At 36.4% G+C, this 27,912-nt stretch overlaps 1 protein-coding gene across 9 annotated transcripts in view; it reads left to right on the forward strand.

Moving 5' to 3' along the window:
- orb2 overlaps positions 1–21,779 on the forward strand; it is a 220,766-nt gene extending 198,987 nt beyond the window's left edge. For all 9 annotated transcript variants that reach the window (XM_068365077.1, XM_068365078.1, XM_068365079.1 and 6 more), the window contains 5 exons: positions 1,726–1,838; positions 4,178–4,388; positions 10,768–10,949; positions 12,924–13,141; positions 13,320–21,779. In XM_068365077.1, the coding sequence (XP_068221178.1) occupies positions 1,726–1,838; positions 4,178–4,388; positions 10,768–10,949; positions 12,924–13,141; positions 13,320–13,371 (776 nt within the window). In that variant the 3' untranslated portion in view covers positions 13,372–21,779. The remainder of the gene's footprint in view (positions 1–1,725; positions 1,839–4,177; positions 4,389–10,767; positions 10,950–12,923; positions 13,142–13,319) is intronic.
- Positions 21,780–27,912: the final 6,133 nt, after the last annotated feature.

Here is a 27,912-nt window from a genome sequence, read left to right on the forward strand (position 1 = left end):
TGTTGAGTTAACGTTTCTGCCAGTGTTGTGCCATTGGATTTTTATTTCTTCCGATGCTGTGGCATTGATTTATTGTTTCTTCTTCCAGTGCTGTGCCATTGGATTATTGGTTTTTTCCAGTGTTGTGGCATTGGTTTATTGATTCTTCTAGTGCTGTGTCATTAGTTTATCGTTCTTCCAGTGCTGTCATTAGTTTACTTTCTTCCAGTGCTGTGTCATTAGTGTATCATTCTTCCAATGCTGTCATTAGTTTACTTTCTTCCAGTGCTGTGTCATTAGTGTATCATTCTTCCAGTGCTGTCATTAGTTTATGCTCTTCCAGTGTTGTGCTATTGGTTTATTGTTTATTCCAGTGCAATGTCTTTGGTTTTATTGTTTCTTTTAGTGCTGTGTCATTGGTTTATTTTGCGAATGGAATGTCATTGGTGGAAGTTTATGCTCTTTCCTCTAATCACATTAACTAAACCATGATCAGTTCTTCATAATTGAATTTAATCTTTCCCTAAATGTTCCTCAATTGGCTAGATTTCTCTTCCCCCCCCCATTTGTTTTATAAGTTTTATTTAACTTTCCCCCTACGTATTTGTTACATACTGTACTGGGGCCTGTAAATATTGAATTTTATGTGCATATAAATATGATCAAGTAAGACCAAATCGATCCAAAAAAACTGGAAAGACTTATGCACATGATGGCCTAAAGTAATATCCTTGTAGCTGGCAATAAACTAGTTTCATAAACTGGAATATTATTAATTTTGGAAAATATCACCAGTTGCTGTAGTTTACAGCAGTCTACTGAAAAAATTAAACAAAATTTATCAATATGACATGTGGGTGCTGCTAGAAAACGATTAGTGTCTGGTAGAATTTATACTGTTTGTAATAGGCAGCATAGCATTAATTTTGTTTTTGTTTTTTTGTTGCGCTATTCTCAGCATCACATAACCATCTGAAGTATAGTATAATAATATATTTTATAGTTTACAATAAATCATGCTACAGAGTTCAAGCTGGTTGTTATACCCTTGTTTGGGGGCTTCAGTTACAGCTTATATTTATAGCAAAATTTAAATTTTATATAACTTGGTATTCTAATACCTTTATTAGCCCTTTTACCCCTAGGCTATTTGTAAATTTCCAACCCTTAATCCCCAGGGGGTTATTTTTTTCCCAGCACATTTTGCAGTATATTTTTTTTAAATTGCTCTAATAGCCTTAATATTTGTCATAGAGAGGTCAGGTTGGTCTCATTCTCTTGGAAAATACCTGAATTTTTTAAAAAATATATCAAAAATATGAAAAAAAAAAATTTTTATAACATTTTTTTGCAAGGACGTACCGGTACGTCCATGGGGGTAAAGGGATGGCTTTTGTGAAACGTACCAGTACGTCCTTTGGGGGTAAAAGGGATAATATATTTTATAGTTTATAATAAATTTTGCTCCAGAATTCAAGCTGGTTGTTATACCCTTGTTTGGGGCTTCAGTTACAGCTTAATTTTATAGCAAATTTTTTTATTTTATATAACTTGGTATTCCAATACCCTATTAGTAAGGTATGTAATAATTTTATCATCATTAATGTATTCCTTATGTATAGTTGACTTCACTTATTAAAAGTGAATACCAATAATCTGTTTACTGATGTACTGTCAGTTGTTATTTCTTTGTGGTACTGTGCACTAAAAGATAAATTGTTCATTAATGTATCTCTTTCCTTGCAGAGGAGATCACAGCAAGTTTCCGTCGATTTGGTCCCTTGGTTGTGGACTGGCCACATAAAGCAGAAAGTAAATCATATTTTCCTCCAAAAGGTTATGCCTTCCTCCTCTTTCAGGTATGTGAAATGATAATTGTTATTACCTTTGTTTGTAGCTATGATTGTAAATTTCAGGAATTAATATTTAAAAGTTGCTATAGAAATGTTGAAAATTTTCTCCTTGCCACGTTTATTTTGTCTTCTGTTGGTAAACAATATTTTTTGTTAAGTGCCAGATATTTATCTTGTTTCATACTCTTTAGAAGATGAGGATGACCATATTTGTTAAGATTTGATACATTCAAATAGCTATTAGTATATAAAGGCATACTATATTGATTATAACCATGAATTCTTTGGCTGCCAACATTACAAATGGATTTTAAATATGTTCATACAGTAAACCTATTTTATTATACAGGTACTAGGATTAGTTGGTGTGGTTAACTTAGTTTTGGTTAGCCTCTTAAAACAGTTTAAACTACATTTAATGTTGGGCAGGTAAAATTTACAAACTCTGCCTTTTCTCTTGCCATAATATCATTCTTCGTATAGGCTCACTATCATATTCTATATTCTTTTGTGCCTTTGAATTTGAAAGCATGTCCAATGTTAAATTGCCATATTACATTGCCATTCTGAGAAATAAACATGAACTGTAATTTTCATGTTCAGTATTTAGTATTGTATTTTTGGAGATACTGTATAGAAAACATGTGATTCTAGAATCCTTTACATCTCATGGTTCAGTGATGGTGCCTTATGTATATGTAGATGGGTGTCATCTATAAGTTTGTTCTTTATCCGAGTTTTGCCATGGCCCTTGAGATTTATACATTGCACTAGGTTATAACTGCCATGGGATCACATGATGGACCATGGTCTTTCAAAGTACCTAGGTTTCTGCTGGGGTTTGGTACATCGTGGCTTTTGGCGTGTTGCTATTTCTAGCGTTCTGGTCATCAGTAGAGTTTTGACATTTGTCCAACAATGGAGATTGTATACTTCTCTCTAGACCAGTGCAATCAGTGAAGATCAGGGTTATTGAGACTGAGGGTAGACTCATTTCATGACGTCTTTTAGCTTTCATTTAGGCATAGTTTCGGTTGTATTTTGTAAAACATTGCTCATCCCTCAAGGATCCACATAGAGAATATGGGATGGAGTATCTGATATCATCTTTTTAGATATTCAGTGGTTCTGTCAATGCACCTCATGCTATGCAATGTAGGTATTACTGTAGGATCTGTAGTGTTCCTTTAGCCCTTGGCTGCACGTGTTACTTTACCTCTGTTATACTGATCAACTTCTCATAACTTTTACCCCATAGTGTAACTCTAAGGTTTTATCCTAGATGCACTTGTGCATTGAACAGCCTCAGAGGCTCCAGACTGGGCTATATAGCTCAAATCACAAATCCAATAATGAGAGACATGAAGATTAAGGGAAGATATGACTATTGGGTTAACATACAAGGTGAAAAAAGGAGTATAAACTGTAGACGAAAGTATTGAGGATACTACGAACATCCTGTGTTATTGAGTAAAGATTTATTATCAGAGGGCTTAGGAAAGCATCAATATCAAAATTTAGGAGCCGTAAATAGGGCAAGGACATTGTACCATACTGAAGATCATAGCAGGAGCAGCAGTACCATCTGAGCAGGTAATCGAGAACAGGTCACATCAAATGTTATTGATATCTTGGGTTGTTTGAGTATGCTGCCTGATGACTTGAAAAAACTGAGTTCTTGTTCTTCAGTGACGAATATTAAGATGAAGGTTGGGCGCAAAGTGATGCGCTGGTAGCTTTGTTTCTGACTGGGGTCGATGGTTCCTTTCTATGAGGTGGTGACACAGTAATGCCCTGTGTTTGTAGCAAATGGATTTCAGCATTGAAGTACTGTATTTTTTATTGTTTATAACTTGCCATTTTGAGGGAGAATGCTTTTAGGTAGATTTCAGTTTTAAGAGGGCTGTAGGCAAAGCTTCCCAAAATTGGTGAAGAAAGCATTAGCAAAATATTTCAAGGCTTTACAAAAATCTAACAGTATGATAGAAGTGGACTTTAGAGGGGAATTTATGGAGAATAATAAATCGGTTTTACAAGTAAATAAATGAATGAATTGTGGCAGTTAATCTTAGATATTGTTGAAAAGTTAGTTTTTAGAACAAGTTCCTTTATCTCACTATATTTCACATTTCTAAGCCTTAGACTTTTAAATGTTTTATAATAATTCATATTCATAATGAAAATTACTGCAACATTTTATGGGATGATTGTTTTTTCTTGAAAGCAACAGTTTTTAAAAATTTTTCTTGAAAGCAACAGTTTTTAAAAATCTTTTCAACTCTACAGTTACTGTTATGTCATTAAATTTGCTGTATTTTACATTATGATATTTTCTTTTATTGCAGGACGAAAGTAGCGTTCAGCAGTTGATAGATGCTTGTATTCAAGATGATGACAAACTGTACCTGTGCGTGTCGTCTCCTACCATTAAGGATAAACCTGTTCAGATCCGGCCGTGGCGACTATCAGATGCAGACTTTGTCCTTGATGCCTCGCTTCCATTGGATCCTCGCAAAACAGTATTTGTTGGAGGAGTACCAAGGCCTCTAAAAGCTGGTAAGATTACTTCATTTAAACCATTTTTAACACGTAATTCGTTTGCTGTTGCCGCAGAAGCGATAAGAGCTGAAGTGAAAGCAAGCAAATAAATTATATAGATCTACTTTTGAAATGTTTTTAACTTACTTATAAGAAAAGACATAATATTAAGTATATCAGTTTCTTAGCACAATGATTTCATTAGAAATCATGTGTTCATACAGAGTATGACCCATTACTTTTCAAAATCTATTCTTTGCCAGTCTAGGCAAATGATAAAAGTTCCTAAACTCAAACTACTGTGTTAATCGGTGAACTGCATGTAATGTACAGGACAAATCGGAACTAGCATACATACATTGATGTAACTCTTCTTTGGAGGATGAAAGGAAACGAAAAATGAAGATATTCCCAAAGAATGATAAGACATCAAGGTTAAATCATAATTGGATCGTACTGCATATGGTGTTTGTTATGATTTGTTCTTACACGAAATCCAAACCGCCGACCTTTAATAAGGGGAAGTATGACCACAGCAAAGCTTTCCTTCCCTATTAGAGGTCTTGGGTATGAATAGTTAGGAAAAATACATTTTACTCTAAAATTTGTGCTTTTTGTATTCTTTCGTGGTAGCTGATATAAACAGGAGATAAGGCAAAATATTTAATTTATTCTCAGGAATTTACGAGTGTACAGTAGAGCCCCGCAACAACGGACACTGTTACTACACTTCGGATATGACGGCCTAAATTCACATAACTATTTTAGAGTATTGCTCGGTTGGTAAAGGTCACCTTAAGAAGTACATGTTTTTGGGATATTTATATTTACTGTATATTTATTTTTATAAATTAATACATATACCAAGGCACTTCCCCCAATTTTTGGGGATAGCCGACATCAACAAATGAAACAAAACAAAAAATGAGACCCCTACTTTCTACGTTCCTCCAGCCTAACAAGTTTTATAAAGGAATCAAAACCAATTTTACCTATGCATTATTTGCACATTCTTGTAATAAATATCCTATTCAAGGAATGATTCTACATCAGTGAAATCATCTTTATATGGAAACCCATCTGAGGACCTGGAAACACTCTTCTTCCATGAATGAATTTTAAAAGAAAAAAATAAAATAATTTAGTCTCGCACTTCGATTTACATAAAAATTCGAAATTAGGAATTTTTGATCGATGATTGGTGACTGTAAAATTTATTAATATTTAAAAAGTAAAAGAAAATCATAAAAGTATTGTTTGCAATGTTATAATCATTGGATAAACTCATATAGCCATAATCAAAACTGAACAAAAAACAGCTTTTTTTCTTATGAATAATGGAATCTGATAACAGCTGTTAAGCTTGTACTTTAATTATCGTACCATAGTAAATAATTGCCGTAGTTATGTTACCGTGCTAGGTGGTATATCTTGGCAATCCATGTTTGCCAATGGTTATTTTCGTATAACCAGATGAGCAACTTGGAGTAATGAGAGCTTTGGGTGTGGAGGAAATGCCCCCCTAAATCTCTGTGAAGTCACAGGTAGCAGGGTGATGGATTGGGTTTAAGGGGATGGACAAACTGTCTCTTCGGCTTTTACTCCTAATGCCTGGCGGTTGATCTTACTAGAATTAGTATGGACCGGCAGGGGTTATTTGCCTTAGATAGGCACTGCGCATCACAAAGAACTTGCTATCCTTTGAGGTATCTAGCCAATGAATCCTCTACGGATTGAGGCCCTTTGTATCAATAGGCGTAGGAGGAGGAGATGATGATGATGAGTTATGTTACAAAGTTAAGCAGAATACTTTTTGTTTACATTATACCCTTATTGGCTCTGGGGAAAAGATCAAGAATGTATACAGTGCTGCTGATTATAAATAAAAGCTGTTGCTGAAAGTAAAAAAAACGTTTCATAGCTGCCAAGCTGTTTGGAATTGGGGAAAGCTCTGTCTGAAACTGAAGGGAAAAACTGGTGTTTTATTATAACATGATCTTATATAAGATATGAAATTCCTGAATTAATAGTAATTGCAGTATGGTATATCAAGTTTAAGAAAAGATAAACTAAATTTCACAAAAACTATTTTAAAGAATTGGAAGAAAAATCAGTAATTCCCCAAGCTGTATAATCAAGCACCACACAGACCTAAAAAACTATAGATTTTCATGCATTGGCAATATGGATTAAACTCTGGTAAACTTTGATATTCAATTAAACTCAGTAGTAAATAATATATGAGATTAAAGTATGTCATAAAGCTGTTTACCTTAGTTTGATAAGGTTTGCCCTCTCCTTAACGAGAGAGAGAGAGAGAGAGAGAGAGAGAGAGAGAGAGAGAGAGAGAGAGAGAGAGAGAGAGAGAGAGAGAGAGAGAGAGAGAGAGAGAGAGAGAATATGTATGAGTGTATGTAGATTTGTGGATATTCAATGATTTTAGCGAGTGAGTTTGTGTGCGTGTTTGGTTTTTCTTTTTTTTTTTCTTTTTGTGTTTCTCAGATCAGCTGATTTCAGTTGGTCATGATGACAATCCAATATATTATAGTGATAAAGTCTCTTTGTATGTACAATAAAGTAGACCATTACATACTGTATTCTAAATCAAAATTTATTTACTGTGCTGTAATGAATACATTACCCAGTAGTACATTACAGTACTAATTAACAAACGAATATTTTAGTATTGTACACTAATACATAAGAAATGGTTTAAAAACGTGTTTAACTCTATCTTATAGTTTACTTTACCTAATATTTACAGTTAAGTGTACTGTATTATATATGTACAGTATATGACTGCAGAGAGAGAGAGAGAGAGAGAGAGAGAGAGAGAGAGAGTGTGTGTGTGTGTGTGTTTTGCACCTCAGCTGGTGACGAATCAAAACAATACAAAGGGCAGCCAACCCCTTCCTCCTTTGGTCCAAACAACAGTAAATAAAATAATCCAGTAAACTATCCATATGCATTTTATTTAACTCTGTCCAAAGCATTCATTAACCCTTTTACCCCCAAAGGACGTACTGGTACGTTTCACAAAACTCATCCCTTTACCCTCATGGACGTACCGGTACGTCCTTGCAAAAAACTGCTATTTACATTTTTTTTTTTTTTCATATTTTTTATAATTTTTTGAGAAACTTAAGGCATTTTCCAAAAGAATGAATGAATGAATGATTTAAAGTTTTCAGGCATCCTGACATCTAAGGTTATTGACGCCGTTTTCCAAAAGAATGAGACCAACCTGACCTCTCTATGACGAAAATTAAGGCTGTAAGAGCAATTTAAAAAAATATACTGCAAAATGTGCCTGAAAAAAAAATAACCCCTTGGGGTTAAGGGTTGGAAAGTTCCAAATAGCCCGTGAGTAAAAGGGTTAATTAGTTTTAAGTTTTTAGCATAAATTGGGTAACGAAACAATAAAATAACCTTCTTTACACTTGTTTGAAACGTAAACACTACGGTAGTATTCACACAAACGTAGGGCATTCGTATGGCCACTTGCATGTTTTTTGTTTTTATAACAACATTCTTTATATTATTGTATACAAGACTGTAAGTAATAAAGTAAGTCTAACATCATTTGCAATAACCTGATATGGATTTTATATGAAAGGGGAATATTTGTTGACTTCTGAAAATCGTAGGCGTCTGAGTTAGGCCTAAATTCAACCATAGAGGTACTTTTTTACTTAACAATATACGAATAATTCGAGCTACGTACGCTCTCTCGGTCCCGATTGTATTTGTTGGTTGGGGACTGCCTGTATTATGATTCATATGTTCATTAATTTACCATGTATTAAAATATTCAATATTCTCTTTATTAATTTTTAATAGTTTTATAAATGATGATAACCTATTACGATAGTTTCGAATCAAGATATTTACATATAAATCTTCAACTTTGTCTAGTCTAAGTTGGGTAGCCTAAGCTTTGAATCTCTATCATAGTTTGGCTTCTGTAGATTCACTAGGTATAGTTACGGGAAAAGCGCATAAACTTTCAGGCCCTGCATTTCCGAACAATTCCTTTGTATAATCTTCCTAATTCATTCCAGCCATAAATAACTGGAATTTATAGTTGCAGTATTTCAAAAGATCATCCTATCTTCAAATCTTGGTTTCTGCTATGTAGAGAAGTGCCCATTTCATACACGCATCTTATATTTTTTATATTATCATTGGGAGAGTTTTATTTGCCAGTAAGCCAGTATGTAGTTAAGGAACAAATGCATTATATAAGACCTGTATTTCCAGGATAGTTACAGGCTCTTCATTGTCTCCCATGATAATTACATTAGATGCAGCTCCTCTTAGGAATTCATATGAGAACATTCCTAACTGGAATTTTTAATTTTTTCCTTACATCATTTAAACATTTCCAAGATCTCTTCCCCTAATTTTAATATTGATACCATGTTGTTTGCGTACAGCAACTCCTTGGGGCTGCCTTGTGTCTGTTTGTAGCATCTTGCTTTCATGCTGACTATTTGATTACTTGTCTCGGTTACCTTTTGAACAGTGGATCAAACTGAATTAGGGAGAGATGGAAATATAAGAAAAAAATGTTGAATCAGGGCGGTTCAATACAGGTCAAATATTGATTGAAAAATCCTGATGAGATAAAAACAAGGAGTTGAATTAGAAAGCTAAAGCTGCTGAATTCTTTATGACTTCCGGGAAACAAAGATATTTTTCCCATCACAAAATTAAACCAAGATTTTTATATTTTAGGAGTTTTTCTCATCCATTCCTAACCATACTTTTCACCATGGAAAGTTTTGTGTTTTTTCTTTTGTGTCTTACCGTATTGGTCTTATCCTTTTTTTTATATTTTGGTCACCTCATCAGTGACTGATTGTTCAGCTGTCCTTTAGTGGATTGCTCTGTTCCAGATGCTCCTAGAGCATTGAAATATTCATATTTCTCCGGGATTCTTCTGAGCTCTTAAGATATCATATCCTTCAGCTCTGTTTTTATTCTCCTCACTCAGTAGAGCCTCAGAGTTGTTTCCATCATTCCATTTATTTTTGTGTGTATATTGCCCTTTCTATGCACCAATTGGGTTCCCTAGTTGGTTTATGGGGCAAATGATGATGGAGGTTCAAGTTACACCTACCTGACTGTATAGTCAGTCAGGTCCCTCTCAAAATACTTGCTCGTTAAACAGCTTCTTCCTAAAATACCATCTCTAGTGAATATTTCTTGTTCTCCCTTCTTGCAAAGATAGTAACAAAGACTTTAACAAATATTGTATTCTATAGCAGAGACCATTGCTATAGGAAATTCCCTTCCATCCTCCTTCCAGATTGACTGCTGGCATCATGATGCTGTGCAGACAGACTTAAAAAAGAGCTCGGCAAATGAGACAAGGGTGCCTCTCCAATGTGACTAATTGCTAGTTATCCACCTCTTAACAAAGTATAGTACAGTAGTTTGAATTCAGGAATTGGTAAAAAAATTTAAAGACAAGCTGCAAAAGTGCAGTATTTCTAAACAAATGGTTTATATCTGTTAATCAAAAGTTTGTTAATAATTTGTATTGTGATATTTATTTACATAGAATTTTATGTCAATAATTTTTCTCTTTTGTGGATGATATTAACTCCTTGAGTAGAAATATAGAATAATTGTCTAAAAATATTTATATATTTTTTATAGGTTTAATGTTTATTAACTAGCATTAGTATTGCTCAGACTTGTTAATTTCATGATTCTTGTGTTTTTCAAAGCCCATCTTATAGGTTTTGAATTACATATTTACACAAGAGATTTTCTAGTACAGTAGCATACAGTATATAAAGCAATAAATTTTTTATGTTAGGGGTTGGGGAGATACAAGCGAGTCCACAATATCCTTGTATTTTTATGTCTGTTGATTTTTTATCTTCTCATTTACTTATTTTGAAATTTATCCATAAAATGTTTACAAATACTATATAATAAATCGGTTGTTTGTTGTCCTAATTTTGTTAGCTTGAACAGTATGGACCATTTTTCTTTTTACCTGTTAAAAGGAAATTTTGAAAGATAGCGTTTGGGCGAGTTAATCCAATAAAATTATGAAGTATATAATTGCAGTCAAGGAAGAAAAATGCCTTTTTTTTTTAGGGACGTCCAGCTCATATTGTCATTAAATCGTTTCAGGGAATATTTTTTAGCAATTATGGTCTATATTGTTAAGTTACATATGTACCCTTGTTTTATTTTTAATTTCTCTTAATAAATTACTCTCTCACGTCATTATAAATGTGCCTGCTTCTTTTTTTACAGTTGAATTGTCATAAATACTCTCTCACGTCATTATAAATGTGCCTGCTTCTTTTTTTTACAGTTGAACTGTCATAATTACTCTCTCATGTCATTAAAAATGTGCCTGCTTCTTTTTTTACAGTTGAACTGGCAATGATCATGGATCGTTTATATGGTGGAGTGTGTTATGCTGGAATCGATACCGATCCGGAACTAAAGTACCCAAAAGGTGCAGGCCGGGTTGCGTTTTCGAATCAGCAGAGTTATATTGCCGCCATCAGTGCCAGATTTGTACAGTTACAGCATGGTGATATTGATAAAAGGGTAAGTGTTGTGTTCAAGACAAAGTTGCTTTAATACATTCCTTTTGTTTTACTGCTGTACCTGAAGACTCGCTTCACTTTAAAGTAACTTTTTGGGTTTGATGAGAGTACTGAATCTTACTTTCAGCTTTGCTGTAAATGGGTGGACTGAATTAATTGAATGAGAAGCAATGATTATAAGTTGGGTAAAGTAAAAAGAAGTTGAGCTTGGTAAGATAAGATTAAAAGGAATGTATGAAAAGTAATTTGAAGGCAAGTGGTTTTTTGGCTAAAAGGTTTCCTTTTTTGTAACTGAATATGTAGTCTTTTTATCCATTGTCATATCTTGCTGCTTCAGTTGTTCACAGGGAAAAGTGTGTTTTATGCCGTGCTTATTTGGTTCTATAGTGCTGTGGTGATGCCATACTAAGAGGCTGGCCAATAGGAAATTTTGTTGGAATACTATTTAGTTTTGTTCGAGAGCTAAGCATTTTTGTACTATATCACAAGTAACTGGTGTCCTTTTATAAAGTATAAAGTTATAAGTAAACTTTGTGATCTGTATTTAGTATGATCGATAACTTTCATGCAAATAATTGGAATATGCAAATTCACTGATGTTTGGGGCCCATTATGTCGATTTTAAATTCTGATGGTTTTCTTTTATTGCTCATACAGTGTAGTTATATTTCTGCTTAACAGAACAATGTACAAAAGATTCTTTGCAATTTATCTCTCTCTCTCTCTCTCTCTCTCTCTCTCTCTCTCTCTCTCTCTCTCTCTCTCTCTCTCTCTCTCTCTCTCTCCCTCTCACTTATTTGATAAAAAAAATTGACGACTAATGGGACAGTTAGTAGAGGCATTCAAAATTCTTAAAGGAATAACAAATATAGATTACAACAATATGCGCTTAGCAGAAATCAGTCCTGAGGTAATGGATACAAACTGGAATTAGAAAGATACATCACCACGCATTGTGGCAATTGCTTTACATACAAAATAGAGTTCCAGCAGATGTAGTTAACAGTAAAACGGTAAACGAGTTCAAGAATACGTTAGACAAGATCATATAAAATCTTTAAATGCTTAAACTAAATTGCTCTACCAAAGAGCAAATGCAGTCTCCGGGGATGGACTAAAAATGTCTTTGAGACATCCAAATTCCTTGAAACTCCTTGTAACACACAACACACACACACACACACACACTCTCTCTCTCTCTCTCTCTCTCTCTCTCTCTCTCTCTCTCTCTCTCTCTCTCTCTCTCTCTCTCTCTCTCTCTCTCTCTCTCTCTTTTTTTTACAGTGTAGTCTTGGAGTCTTTTTTGAATTGAGTTCTTCAGATCAGACTAACTTAAGAGAGCTTGATTATCATTGGCATTATTTAAATGTTTCATATTTAAGTACTGAATGATAATAGCCATTTTTGTATGATCTCACTGACCTACTGTATTTAAATCCATATTTTAGTCTGTTCTGTCACGATTCTTGAATAGAAAATAGTTTTAGGTGGATAACATTTGAAAGAGTGGAAATTTAATTGAAGTTGGATAGTGAGGTGGGAAGGGCAAAGTTGTCATACCAATTGAAATTGCCATTATTTGTATTTAGTTCCAAGTGTATTTTAGTCACTTTTTCATTAATCAGAAATCATCTTGCTTAGTTGCATTATAAGTGTCAAAATAGGAATAGAATTCAGATACTGTATGTACTCTCATTTACTGTACATGTATAACTTAAAAATTATTGATTTCTTTGGCTCATCATCCATTTGTGCCATTTATTTCTAGTAGGATGTACCTTTAAAGTTGTGATGAATTTTACTCACTGATAAAGAATGCTCGGAGAAATTTTGTATTATAACTCTGAATGGATCTATTTTTCCTGTGATTGTTTATGTATTTACCATTTAACTGTTTTATGTAATGCCTTCTTTCTTTGAAAATGAGGACCAAACCCTTAATAAGAAATTTCTCTTTTCTTTTCTTCTTTAACAGGTGGAAGTAAAACCGTATGTTCTAGATGACCAGATGTGTGATGAGTGCCAGGGGGCACGGTGTGGGGGGAAGTTTGCCCCCTTCTTCTGTGCCAATGTTACCTGCTTGCAATACTACTGCGAACACTGTTGGCAGACCATCCACTCCCGCCCAGGACGTGAATTCCACAAGCCGCTAGTCAAAGAGGGTGCCGATCGCCCCCGCACTGTACCATTCAGGTGGTGCTAGGCTCCTATGTTTTAGTTTGTAGAACCAGTGACATTTTTCCTAATGCTTTTCAGCATTCCAAGATTTTTATCATCGTGATCCTAATAGGCAGTTGAAGCAAAACAGCAACAGAAATACTACTACATCATCTCTTTTGTCCTCATCATCACACATATTCTGTACTTGTAGATCTCCCTGGCGGTGGCACCGGGAACCTGGATGGTGCCTCACAAACAAGTAATGAGAAGATATTTACCATAATTCTAAGGACACCCCTTTGCCTGCCAACAGATGTGGGTCAAAATGAACTCGAAGAAACTTCAAGCAGCCATCAAGCAAAGTCAGTACTACCCCTCTAACCCCCCTGGATGCCTCATATTTGATTGAATATTTCAATTTCAACACTGCAAGCAAAAGCCACAGTATTACAGTATCAAAACCCCCAGTAAGACTTCTTAACCATTGTGGCGTGTCATAGGAGCTTCAGATGTTTATATATGTGGGTGAACCAACAAGGTGTGCCGTAGAGAAATTATCAGCCCCGTGCTTATTCCCAAAGGCTTAACTCTTTCCTCCATATGACAGCCATTGGATAGCATTGCTCACTTGTGATAGAATGATATTTGTACACCTCTTTTTCTAGCTGGGCAAGATTTTCTACTTTACAGTTTTTCATAATCTAAACAGGAAAAGCTCACGGGCTGATGATTCTAACGTAGTTTATCCAGAGTAGCAGTCAGTTTTTCTGTTTAACAGAAATATTTGTAGTGTCTTTCACAAGCTTACCCACAAAATGGCTTAAATGCAAATCAGTGAAATAAATGAGAAGGCCAAACTATTTGAAAATAAATTTGTAATCAGTATGAGTCCACTTCTTCTTACTGTTGTGTACTAATAGATTTTTACAAAATTTCACATGCGACATAACCCCAAAGATTACTATGGTGCATATGTAAGCATTATTGTATTGTAATAGGATGGTGTTTTATAATTTTTAATATCAGTATAGTTTATGGCTTCTGCTTCAGTGCTATTTGAATATGTATATTATCTCATAGATCTCACAGAGAGCAGAGTCGTCCAAGTTTCGAGTCTTTAAAGGATCATGATTGTTCAGTAAGTAAAGATCATCTTTTATGCTGAGTCCATATTTAAGTGTATGGACTCATTCATTATCATTTACTGACTTGGAATATGTTGGACAAATGTTACTCTCAAGGTACATGTTTAAGGTTTATTTGGGAAAAGTCTCTGGTTCAGTCCGTTCATTTGACAGTCAGTGATGGAGCAGGTCACAGGTAGGACCTATCCATTAAAAGTCCCAAAACACTGATATATGAACTGATCATTGTTTGGCGAGTATTTTTTCAAATATGCCCTTATTCTGCACAAGTATGTACTATGTAACGTTCTGAGGTAGGCATTGCAAAGTGTCTAGCAAAATTGAATTCCTGATTCTGTATAGTGTGTATGAAAGATGCTCTATTTTGCTGTGATGGCAATTGTCACCAAATAACATGAGTTCAGTGTTGCTATTCACATTGTTTAATATTGAGAATGCAGGAGACTTTTGTATGAAGAAGGAGACACATGTCGGAAAAGGTGAATAATATGACTGAATAATTCAGGATTATGAGGGCATACTGCTTTTCTCTTTAGGAAGGGTAGACCAATACTTTAAAACTGAAGATTTCGATCTGCATCCAGTGTACAATTTGAAGGTGTGTATGCTTAACTTAACATCCAAGCTTGAAGATGTGAGCAGTAATGAAATGATATAGGGTTTGGGACAGTCTCCTGCTGTCTAGGCCGTAGTCAGTGGCAGGTTAAACGTAATAATGGCAAGTCTAGGAGTTCTCCCCTAGGCTTTAGGAATCCATAGGTACTGTACATTTGGGGCCGTCAAGGGCAGGGCAGTTGATAAAAGTCTTGATTTTTTAATAATAAACCTTTGTAAGCCATGTCCAATATTCTCTTTTCCCTGCAAATTATTCTTTGCATTCTGGCTTGTGATGTATTAACTGCTATGACCTGGATGCCCCAACAACCCATACCACTGTGTCATGCTACGGCTGTTGGTTACTCTACACTCATTTTTTGTGCGAACGTAACATCTAGTACCTCACAATCCCCCACCCTCCTTTGTCAGGCTGTGCTTAAAAACAAACTATAGGTTTTCAATTGTTTTGAGTGTTCATTATGAAAAGGATTATAAATTTTTTATTACATTAAGCCATAATTGGTCCTGTATGATATAGTATTTAATTGAATTAATCCTATAGCCATGAAAAGACATAATGGAAAATTACCAAGAATTAATTTTTTGAATATTTAACAAGTCCAAATAGTTCTCAAGATTTGTAAACATTTACTGATTTTTATACTTAAAATGCTCTTGCCTGTTAGAGTAGCCATCAGCATTGTGCGTGTGTGATATGCAGATTTTTGCACTAGGATAATTTTGATCCATATAGAATTTGTATTTTTGCGTGTTTGAATTTTGATACTGTCCTTGTTAGTAAGTTTTATCATCTAGCATATGCGGGTGTTTTTGTGAGAAGTTAACAGTTCTAGTTTTTTTGTCTTTTGCTGTTACTAGTACTGTGTAAGAAAAGGCCTGCAATTTTTGTAGGTATTAAAAAAACTTTGTAGCTAAATAGATGAGACAGTAATGCAGGAATTACAGTTTCACATATAGCTCGCTTGCGAAGTTTAACACAGGAGGAAGTTAATTAAGATTGAAATGAAGACTGCAGAAGAATCCATAAATGTGAAGTGGTTGAAACTTTGCCAGTTATCAAATTGATGAGCCAGTGACTTAGTCTTTTTTTAATCAGTGGAGCAATTGGCCACGTCTCGCATAAAGGGGATCATGAAGTAACGTAAATTACTTGTGTTATATATAGGTATATATTTATTTATATATGTATATATGGCATCATATTTCGTCGAGTTAACTGGCTTGTCACAATTACTTGATCTCCTTTTTTTAATGAAAAACCAAAGAAAATAGCACACAACATTGGCTTAACAATGTGGAGACAACATATCCCGACCCAGATTTATCAAGGTGAGATTCTATGGGCATTCAGTCACCTCCCCTTGAGGACCTTGTCTGCATTATGGCGGAATTTGATATTTTGCGTTAGCCTCGTTTCTGAGAGGCTGGTAACACTGTACATAGACTCATCCCCATTTCATATCCATTGAATACATAATTGCATTGTGTCGCTAGTGAGTGTAGATTTCCATGTATTTTTATTATATTTTCATTTCAAAGAAAACATAGGCAGTTATATTTTTATGTTGTCGTTTTCTTGTGTATCCTTTCTTAATGGAAATGCATGATTTTTGTATTAATGAAATGTTATGTCTTTTGCTGGCTTTTAATTGATGGATGTACAGTATATAGCTGAGGTGAACTTTTTGATATTTGTACATACTATTTTTTTACTGAACCGTCTGTGGAAGAGACTCTACCTGCTCAACGTGAGAATTTGGGATAGGGGTGGAACATGGGGAGGTGGTTCAGAAGCAGGTGAATGCCCTTGGAAATCTTGTTAAAGAGCAATAGTGGGGTCGGATGGCATGTCCATTTCTATTTTAAAAAAACGTGAAGAAAACAAACAAAAAAAAATTTTACACACTTTTCTAGAGGTTTGACTTGGGACTTTCTAAAAAAAACTTTATATACTATTGCTTTCTCACTATGAATAGTCATTATATGAATGCATTCATAAGCTTTTTCATAAAACTGGAACACTTCTCTCATAATTAGGTAGGAAGAATATTACACATGTACTTTATTTTTGTTTTCCTGGCTGAAATAGTCAAAACTGGGTTAGGTTTAGACAATCAGAAATGCTAGGATTTCTTAGCCTCCCTTAGTTTCTCCCTGGAAGAGATGGCTGTTGGTGACCATGAGTTTGAAGAAATCAGCGGTAAGGAAGAAGACTCTACACCCGAGCTAAGACGTTGCATAGGCAGCAGATAGGCTTCGTTTATGCTGGCCTGTCCAATATCTCTATGTAATGATCCCAAGGATTCATTCAAGGCTTCGTGTGATCCATAATATTTGTGAATGAAATGTTTATATATATTTGTAGTCTTCATGGAGGTGTCTAGTCAGCATTATTGGTGTCATTTGTGAAATAGCTGTTGTCCAACGTCAAGAGGGCTTTGAGTCTGTCGCACGATCTCAGTAACTAACATTCTGCATTGTCTCTCAAAGCCCTCTTCATACCTTACTGCAGTTTATAGAGTTCATAAACAAAAAAAACAAAAATAACTGGTGAATACTTGCAGCATTGTCCCACAGCTTGTTTGCTCTCTGTTGCAGTTCCAGATGTTTATTTTTTTTTTTTTCCTTTTTTATTTTCTATTTTTTTTGAAAATTTTACACGCATACTACCTTAGAGGATGTGCTTCATTGGTTTAAAATCTTTGCTGTATAGTACGTAGTACTTTGGAAAAACATCTGTACATGGTATCAGATGTTGAGAGGTACTGCTATCGTGTATCATATATTAATGATTTAGTAAGTGGTTTTAGAAACTCAAAAGCTTTTGCAATCTTGGATAAGTACTTTCATAATTATAAATTTTGAAAGTTGGGATTATTTTATGAATCTTAATTTGATTAAGAGTTGAAAGGTTTTAGAATAATGCTTGTAAAGCATCTAGAATGGGACCATGAGTTAAGGGGGTTCTCGTCTATCAGGTTTTTCAGTAATTAAAGTTCAGCCATCTCTTCCCAAGGATTGTTTTTCTTATCATCTTACCCTTTATTATTATAAATATAATTTTTATTACCTAAAATTAATGGACTTATTTATTAAGTTCCTTTCACCTGAACCACTGTGATTAGTACATGTCACAGTAACCTCTCTTCTGAACTGTAGACTGGCAGGCAGTGGAAGCGTTACTGTTCACTGACCTCTCTATAATCGCTCTTAACCATCATGTTATTAGGCAGGCACTGGGAGATTGCCCACCCTCCCCTTCCTTACCTTACCTTACCTTTCCCTCCCCTTCCCTCCCCTACCCTCCCCTCCCCTTGTTATTCTTCCTTTGTATCCTGTCATTTCTCCTGAGATACCTTCCTCTTTGTTTGTTTCTTCAAAAAGACCCTTATTTTTCTTGCTTGTTGCTAGAGGCTGCGATAACGTGCAATTGGCCACTTAGCTTGGTGCTGAATTTCAAGTCATATGGTGTTAGTATTTATATATAACAATGAATGTTTTGAACCTGAGGAAGAGCACGTGTGGAACAGTTTCGTAATTGGAAGGATGAAAGTCTAACTTTTCCTCTGTGCTCCCTGAAGTTCAAGATTGTTTTCTTGTCACATAAACTTCCTCAGAGCATGTTGATTACATCAGCTTTAACGTATATCATAGATTAATATCTATGTAGTTTAGGTCTCTTTTACAACGTTAACATGCATAATTTTTTCAATGATGAATTCTCATTCTCCGTATTTACAATATATTGATTCCTCTTTTCAGAATTTAATATATCTGCTGTTCTTTTCAGCATAAGGGATAGATTACAAACTTAGGAAGAGAATTCTGTTTTAAGGTTCTTTATAAGCAACAGTACAGTAAATATAAATTGAAATCTTGACCTCAAAATTAATTGCAATTGTAGCTGTCCAGGAGTCATTAATTTTTATATTATGATACCATACTGACATCATGACTTTCATCTTTTATTTTTGTTTTCTGATTTATCCCAGTGAAACCCAGGCTTGAAAAAGTGGCAGGTATGCTTGCTTAGCCTGGAGTAAAGGCCTTGAAGTTGTTTAGTGACATCAACTTGAAGTGTCAGTTTGGGCGTACTTAGAATTTTGTATCCATAGTCTCTCCACAGTGATATTTCAAGTTCAAAACTAATTTTCTGCAATGCCTGGACTGTGTGAGCATGGTAGTGCCTGCCTATAACTGTTTGGGTGAGAAATAACTGTATGTCCATCAATGAGTTGATATTCTGCTCAGCTTGTTAAGTAATTCAGATCGAGTACCTGCTTTCTTATTATTGTATGAAAGGTTAATGTGTATAGTTTAATAATAGGAATCTTAACCTAGCAAGATATTTAAAGTTTGGTACGACAGTTGAATGTTACATTGCTGAGGAATTTGTCAACATATTTTTGTGAAACATGCAGATTTAATGTAACAAAGTGTGATATGCGATCACTCACCTATACCCATGTCTAGGTCCTGTTTCCATGTATGTGATTGTTAAAGTAGTCATGTTTTATACTTGTTTTTGCTTTTATAGATATTTTTTTAATTTTTCTAATTTATACTTAGTGTTATCTTGTAACCAAAGTTGTTGTATATGTTTTGCAACTTTTGTAATAGTACTGATGATACCATAACTACGATGATTATTGAAGGGTTGAAAGCTTAAAGATTCACTAGTCTCATAGGGTATGGGAAATTTAGCATCATTTGCATTTTCAGTCGCTACGTCTATCTACCTGCAATGCTTGCTTGTGAGCAGACCCAAATAGACCCTGGAATTTTGTTAGGTCCGAGAAGATGATGGTGGTGTAGGAAGACTTATTAAGAGATGTTCCTTTTACCTGTTGATCCATCCTGCATAAAACTTACTTTTTTTATTATTAACTACTCTGCAGATATTGTACTTGAAGATTGCCAGGGCCAGCAGCTGTGCTGTCATGGTTTTACGATTTAACATCATTTTTCTGCTTTTTACAGTATAGTAGAGATTTTTGCTAATCTCCTTTTTGTAATAGTGTGTTTCCAATGTACAGAAGCTATCATCTTGGCGCCTATTGCCTCGTTGTGGAGGTGAGAGAGCGTTCAGCATGTGGCCACAAACAGGGAATTGTGGGAGTCACCTGATTGATAGATGCAAAGTGCCCAAAACCTTTAAATTGTGTGATAGACAACACACCCTTCAGTGAATTTCACCATGCGTTCGATGGTGGATCATCATCTCTTATTGGCCATTTTTTATATCTTAGCTCTTATTTGATCATAACACATTAGTGGTAATACTGACAATTTATATTGTCTGCACAGAAATTAAAATTGTTATAACTTTTTATAGAATTTCATCAAATTTGATGTCACCTCTTAAGCAACAAGTTGTTATTATGCTCAGGTACAAGAATGGTGTAAAGATTTGCAACATTTGCAAATTGTAAACAGAAATTTATAATATTGATATGCTGTATACATCCTGGACAAAGACTTATGTAATATCAAAATTGGATGTTTTATGTTCCCATGCATGTATAAAGGAGGAGGCAATGTTTGTTGTTTAATAATAGAAATATTGTAAAATTATTTTTGTTTGGGATTATTATTTTTGTGCATTGAACTCTAGAATCCTAGTTGAGGGACGTGCATCTTTAGTGGCAGCTCACAGGAGGGAATCACTCAAAGTCATTGAATCTGTCAAATTATAGAACGGTATATAGATATTGTATATACAAGTGACGAGTTACTGCTGATGAGTAACGTAATTTGTAAATAAGAAACAAAGTATACATGAAAGTAACATATATTTTTTCCAGCTCCTGTGGCTGTCAATAGGGACTCACTCCCGGCTCATGTCAGTGGTAGGCGGAAGCTGGCGAGAGACATGGTGGAGCATCCCCAATAGTGAACGATGATCGCTACTATTATCATTAATACAATATTACTACTATTACAGCTGCTAGTGCTGCTAGTGTGCCCAATCCTGAAACCCCTGCCAGCCTGCCAGCTGAGAGGGTTGAACTAACGTGTTTAAAAAAATTATCACAACCACACCTCGGATCGCGTATTGATATGAACAGTGTCCTACAAGTGGGTTTACATCTTATCATTGGTATTCATCCGTTGTACTTGTGCCTATAATACAGAATATAATGGGATGTAGACCCTTCTCCAAGCCTGGCAGGACAAGAGGAAGCAAAAGGGCACAGTCTTATTAGCATTACTACAGGCTATGCCCGAAAATGCTTCTTGCCAGGGTTGCTTATATGAATGTATCTCTTGATTGGCAGGCGACACATTTGCAGCATTGAGCGTGATTCAGATGACTACGGTGATAGTTCTCTTTCATCGTCATGATAATAGCCAGTTTTATAGCAATTTTTGCTACTTTTGACTCATTTTTGTTATTTCTCCACCATGGACATCTAACTTTTTGTAACTATGGATTTTTATGAGTGTTTGGTGAAGCATTTTCTAATTTTTGTAAGTATGGAGTAACTGGCAGAATCGGTGGGGTCTCCCGTCTCCGTGAAAGGTATAACTGGTGGGTCGCTGCAGTCTAATTGGATGTGAAAACCCACAGTCTTCTCATGGACCACAGTCATGACCCCACTACGCCAACTAGACTTAGTTTTAATTTTTGTTGCCCTTATACATTTTTATGTTTTGTAAAATAACATGAAAAATATTTAAATATGTTTTTTAATGTTGTGTGGAAATTTTGTGAATGGGTAGTCACCAAGATTTTTCTACATTTTCTTACTTTGATACAAGCGCGGTCCACTGTGTACGTGAAGCCGCTCATGCCTTGTGTTTGGACTCCTTTTGTACACCGAGGTGAGGTACATAGCGCTGTACGGCAGTGTGACCTGTTCCATGTTCATTTAATCTGTAGCTTACCAATAAACCTGTTTACTTACTCTCCATGTTTTACTTAACCCAAAATTGTGATGGCCTTACCTTGGTATTTTTTTTTTTTTTATTTTTTTTTTTTTTTTAGAAATGAAGCTTCACTTATAAATGTATCATAGTATCAGACTTGTAGCATACATGTGCGTTAATCCACAAATCAATTGAAATTATGGAACAATGCTAAAACCCATTGTAAAGAGTAAATAGTAGTCTTCTTAAATGAACAGGCTATAGTACAAAGCTGAATTGAATTAAATTAGATAATTTCAAAGAACAGGGCACTTTAGGCTATTAATGACTATCCCTATTTGTAAAAATAAAATATTACATTAGCAATGTTTATTCCCAAATCTTTTTGAAAATGTTCAACATTTTCAGTATCCAAAGGCCAAATTTGAAGTTCAGGTTTATCAGGTAAGCAATGATAGTTTTTTACTGGATGAAAATACTGCAAACAATTTAGGCTAGTCCTATGAGTAGGAGTTATTAACAATGTAAATGAAGAAGATGGTAATTTTTATTATTGTTTGCTCCAACACGAATACAAACCTTTGTTCTTTACGTAGGGGATAGTCAGTACAAACTGGTGTTCAGGCCATAAAAACTTTGAGGAAGCCGGCAGAAGCAGGGGACACTCCCACTCAGCCCGCACACTCACTAGCTCAACCACTTTTGATTTGGCCTTTGTAGAGAGCAGACATACACCGCTGCCTCTCCGTTTTCTGTTCAACGGCTGTACTTTTTTTTCCCTTTTGTTTCGTCTGGTGTGACTGTGATGTTTTCAGAGGAAGCAGCGTGCGGGTGTGACCGGCCGTACTTGTGGCACGTTTAGGTCCTCCTTGGAGATGGATCTTCACTGGCTTTGCCCATCGTGCAGGGGACAGTCCTGCTTGGAGGAGTCTCCTCGCGGTAAGTGTCGGGAGTGGCCATCATCCCAGTTGGAGAGGAGGAAGAAGGCGGAGAGGGATTCTTCTCCCTCGAGCTCTGCCTTGAAGGCCAAGAGACCACCCAGGCTCTCTTCTTCTTATACGGGAACTCCCCCTCCTGCCTCTGCCTATTTGGACTCCTCCAGAGGATGAGCTGGTAAAACGGATGTGCCTGTGATCCCCGGACAACTATCAGGTTTGTAAGGTCCTGTTGTTTGTCTTGGTGAAGTAGTGACCCTTTTCGTCCATGAGAAGTCCTTTTCTGATGCTGTTTGTAAGCTGTGGTCATCCTTGGGAATGTTGGGCTTTCTCTCAAAGGATTGGCTTCTAGAGGTGTTGAAGCGTGGAGCACATTGGAGCCTCCACCTGTTCCTTCCTGGGTTTGCCTCGGCCCTTCCCATGCTGAGAGAGGGAAGGAGCTTCTCTCTGGCCCCATGACCCAAGCCTCTTCTTCCTCTGTAGTTCCTCCTCCAGTCTCTGATATTTTGCAGGTTGGCCCTCATGAGGATAACAACATCACTTACTCTTCTCTTTGGACACCCTTACGGCTGTGGTTGGTTGTCCATACTCGAGAGAACACTTCCTCAAGCTGCTCATAAGCATGCTCACGACTTGTCATCGGGACGCTCCAGCTCTTTAGAATGAGCAAGGGAGTGCTTACATCCTCCCCCTGTAAACCAGTTAACCCCCCCCATTACATCACCATGTCATATAAGATCCCAAAGAGACATGCTCACTTACAAACAGCAGAGAGCTCATCAAAGGTGCCCTTCCCTGCAGAGAATTCTCCCGTTGAGGTGGGAAGGTCTGCATACCATCTCCCACCACCCTTCTTAACCTAAGCCTTGCACATGTCCGACATAGTGCCTCGTCCCTTTTGGGTCGGTCTTGAGGTGTATATTTGCAAATTCACCTCACGCAAACAACATGCGAGTTCCTAACTCTCACGTGTACAAGTGACGAGCCTCATCCACACGTGGCAAACACTTACAAGCAAGATGACACCTCTCGCACGTGCTACACACACACGGTCAGGCTGCTATCCCTTGGGATTCCAACTCTGTGTTGATCCGGGATATTGTCAAAGCAGCCTCGGCACCCCCAACCTGCTCCAGTTGTGACTTTGGGTTTATTGGTTCAGTCTGCTGTGCCAGTTTCAATCCCTCTAATGGCAAGGATGCTCCATGGAACCTTAGAGTTCCCTTTTATCCTAGGCAACAAAGCTCATTGTCATCCTCCGTGCTCCCCCTGCACCTCGGCCGAGAGCACCTGAACTATCACCTCCGCTGGCGCTAGCTCCCTTATGCAACCCATCTGCACATATTTCCAGGTAGCAGAAATAACTAGAAACAGGAGCAGCCAGGGCAAGGCCTTCTAATCCTGACCCCATATTTTAAAGGGCAGTCCTAGTCCCAGTCAAACCTCACCCGAGGCGTCGGAAGTTGAGGCATGTCATTCCGCCTCCAAGAGGAACCTTTTACCCTAGGACTAGAAGGGGATCTAGATCTTGTTTATGTCGTCTTACAGGCTTTCACTGGTTGAAACAAACTATTCAGGCTCTCCCATTCTGGCCCTGGGTCTTTCTTCCACTTCCCTGGAGGTCTCTCGGATCTCACGGTCTGAAATGTTCCCAGCCACAGGAGGTTCCCAAGCCTCCATGAATTCTCCCGAAAGAAGCACAGTATCTTCACATCCCTCACAGATAAGTCCCAAGGTCGAAAGGATACGACCTCCGTCACAAAGAATGAGGCGTTGAAAATGGTCATCGACCCTGTTCTTCAGTGAAGAATTCATCAGCCTGTTACTGCTACTTCAGCTCTTACACCCAGAAAAGCTCCTCCCATTTCTCGTTCACTTACTGAATCTTATAATGACGACTTACCCACCCCTGGCTCAGCTGGGTATGATTCGCGAGGGGACGTACAGTACAACAGGATGATGATTCTGACTGTTCAGGTGTGCTGCCAAATCCCGCCAGCCCTAAAGCTCTGTCCACGGAGCAGGGAGATTTGGATTCGGCCTTCTTACAGGTCCCATCCTGTATTTGGACAAACGGCCTCGGCAAACCTTCCTAGTCCATACCAGAAGGGCGAGAGACAACCCTAGATCTACTCTGTTGCACCCCTAAGCCCATAAGACCTAGGCTGGAGCATCCTTGGCCTAAGCTGGTGGCTGGTTCGATAAGGAAGATGAACTCGCTGATCGCTGCGAGGAAAAACTCCCTTAGGGGGGCAGCTCTTCCAGATTACTTCCTCCTCCTTTTGTTAGGCAAAGGAAGCATGAAATCTTGGACGATCACCCTTCACTACTGCCTTTAAATCCAGCCGTGCTAACCTTAACCCAGGGCTTGTTAGCGGAACGACCTTTGGTAGTTTTTGCTGAAGACACCCCCAGTAGTGGAGAGACTTTCTAAGGAGACCCTTATAGGCTCTTGTGGGGACCATTGGTCTGGGTGGCCAACACTGAAGATCTCTCAAGCCCTGACAAGAAGCAGGTCTTGAAGAACATCATCCTGTCTAGTGCCTGGGCAGTTAAGTACTGTACATGGCCCATAAAAATAATAGAATAGGCAAGACTACGACGTATTTATAGGTGGAGGAAAAATGTGCTGTAACCAGAGAGAGGGATCCAATATAGTACTGTCTGGCCAGTCAAAGGATCCAATAACTCTCTAGCAGTAGTATCTCAATGGGTGGCTGGTGCCCTGGCCAACCTATTACCTAGTATAAAACTTCCAGAGAGAGAGATACGGTGTTCATCACTTGGAAAATTATCTTAGGCTGTTCATACAAGATCAACAATTTATTCATCATTAAAGACTAGTATTGTATGTAGAATTTATTCCTGAAGGTTACAAATATGTTCAACATAAGAATTATTGAAAGATACTAGAGGCTGCAAATTGATAAAATCACTTTCAGGAAAATAAAGATTTGCAATAGGAGAGTTCTTTAAAAATTATGGCATTACCTTTCATGTTATATAGGACTACCATTTAACCAACAAGGAAAATGTGAAGATTAAAGAATAGGTTTTAATGAAGGATGCTAGAAGCAATGAATTGCATAGAAAAAGAAATATTGATATGCAAAATTGGAGTATTCTTGTCAAAGACAGTAATGGAAAGTTATCTTCAATACAGCCACAGAGGATATGGAAAATGAGAAAAGTATGTTTGATAGAAATGCTAATTTTCCAAAGATGAGCTTGTGATGAAACTGGATCATGATGAAAACGAGAGCTCTAGAAAATAAGGAAAGATTGGTTTTCATTAAAATTATGTATGATACAATATTTGAGAATAAGAACATAAACATTTGTATTTTTACTGTCAATATAAGAAAAAATATTTAAAACAGAAAAATACATAAAAAATTGTGGGAAGCTACATTTTGATTTTGAAAATCGAAGTATAAATGGCATAAAAGCTGTTTATCATTGAGTAAAATTTAGGGAAAAAAATATTAAAGCAACATTGCCTTGGATTTGGGAGAAAATATAATATGAAAATTCAAGTAGTGTCAAGACAAATAAGATGTGCCGTTACATAGGTTAAGTAAGGTGAAACTACTACATGCACCTATCCTTCATAATCCTTGACTCCTTGAGTGATTGACTTGTACCGTGTTGTTGTTCAGTGCGTATTTCTCGGTGTTTTTCTTAATTTGGAGGTGAATTATCCCAAAGTAAGTGTGATTATTTATAATATTTTACGTTCCTAATGTTTTAAGTACTTAATAGAGGACTGACATGCTATTTGACAGATGATAAACCAAGACTTAAGGGTTTAGATTCACTCCCAGTAAATCGTAGAGGTGCCTAGGAAAACAACTACTTTTTCTTTTAGAAAAAATGGTAATTTTGTATAGAAAAAATTACTCTCTTTTCGAAAATGACACTCGTTCCCGTCGCAAATTAATAGTTTCAGAAATATATATACATCTATACAGTAGTTTTATTCCTAGGTTACATTACCATGGAATAATATAAAAAATTACCCATCTATATCCTACGATAATGGGGGTACAAATTTACCAAAAAAAAGACATAATATGCGTCTATTTTAAACCTTTTTAAGATATCTTTAACAAGGTAATTGTCACAAATGCTTATAAGGCGACTTTGTTATTTTTGTTTAACAACATCGTAACCAGAATGGGGTTCTACAATATTAGAGTTTGTCACAGGTTATATGATTCAAAATTTATGTATAACATTTTTATTATTATTATTATTATTATTATTATTATTATTATTATTATTATTATTATTATTAGTTGCTAAGCTACAACCCTAGTTAGAACAGCAAGATGCTATAAGCCCAGGGGCTCTAACAGGGAGGATAGCCCAGTGAGGAAAGGAAATAAGGAAAAATTAAATATATTTAGAACAGTAACCACATTAAAATAAATATTTCCAATATAAACCATAAAAACATTAACCCATGAGCTCTTTATAATACCATAAGTAGGGGTTTACCCAAGAGTAGCAAAGACAGCATTTTAGGAGAAGGGGAACATGATTTTTTGTTTTGTATTTACAATGCAAAGGTAAAGATTAAGATAGTGGGTAGTTTGTAGCGCTACGGCTAAGCGTCCTAATTTGCTTATTAATGCTCCGACTGTTATCTTGTATAGAATAAAAACGTTTGGAAATGGTCTACGGATCTTAAATATGTGCTTAAACGCACATTTTAATGTTTTTTGCTGAAACCCCGAAATTACCTGAAAATTAGTGGCTCGAGTTCTTACTCCGGCCACGAATCTTCTTGCTCCCGTAGTAGGTAAGGGGGGGGGTCCGGGGGAGCAAAGCCCCCCTGGGTAAGGATACGGCTCTTAGCATAGGTTAGGTGGGTTTTTTAAGTTAGCTTCTCCCGCCAAAATCGTTTGTAGAACGACGGCCACAGTTCAGAATATTCCAGTTTTCTACGAACTCTATTTTAGAATGACGGCCACACGTCCACCCCACTTTATAATATTCCCATTTGCTATGAATGAAAACGGATCTGGCCATCACCCTACAAAGGCTCCAAGATAGTTTGTAGCAGGTTGGGTACATCATATAATTTCTTTAATAGTTGAGTTATGGTAGGGTGGGTTATACTGTACTGATTAGGGTATGGTTGCGTTAGGACATAGTTACTTATTTTCAGAACTGTGAGTCTTCCTACTACACACTCAAAAGTTTTATTGATATTTCAAGCTGAAATGTTTGT

The sequence above is a fragment of the Palaemon carinicauda genome, chromosome 42 (assembly GCF_036898095.1).
Source record: "Palaemon carinicauda isolate YSFRI2023 chromosome 42, ASM3689809v2, whole genome shotgun sequence".
NCBI classification, from domain to species: Eukaryota; Metazoa; Arthropoda; class Malacostraca; order Decapoda; family Palaemonidae; genus Palaemon; species Palaemon carinicauda.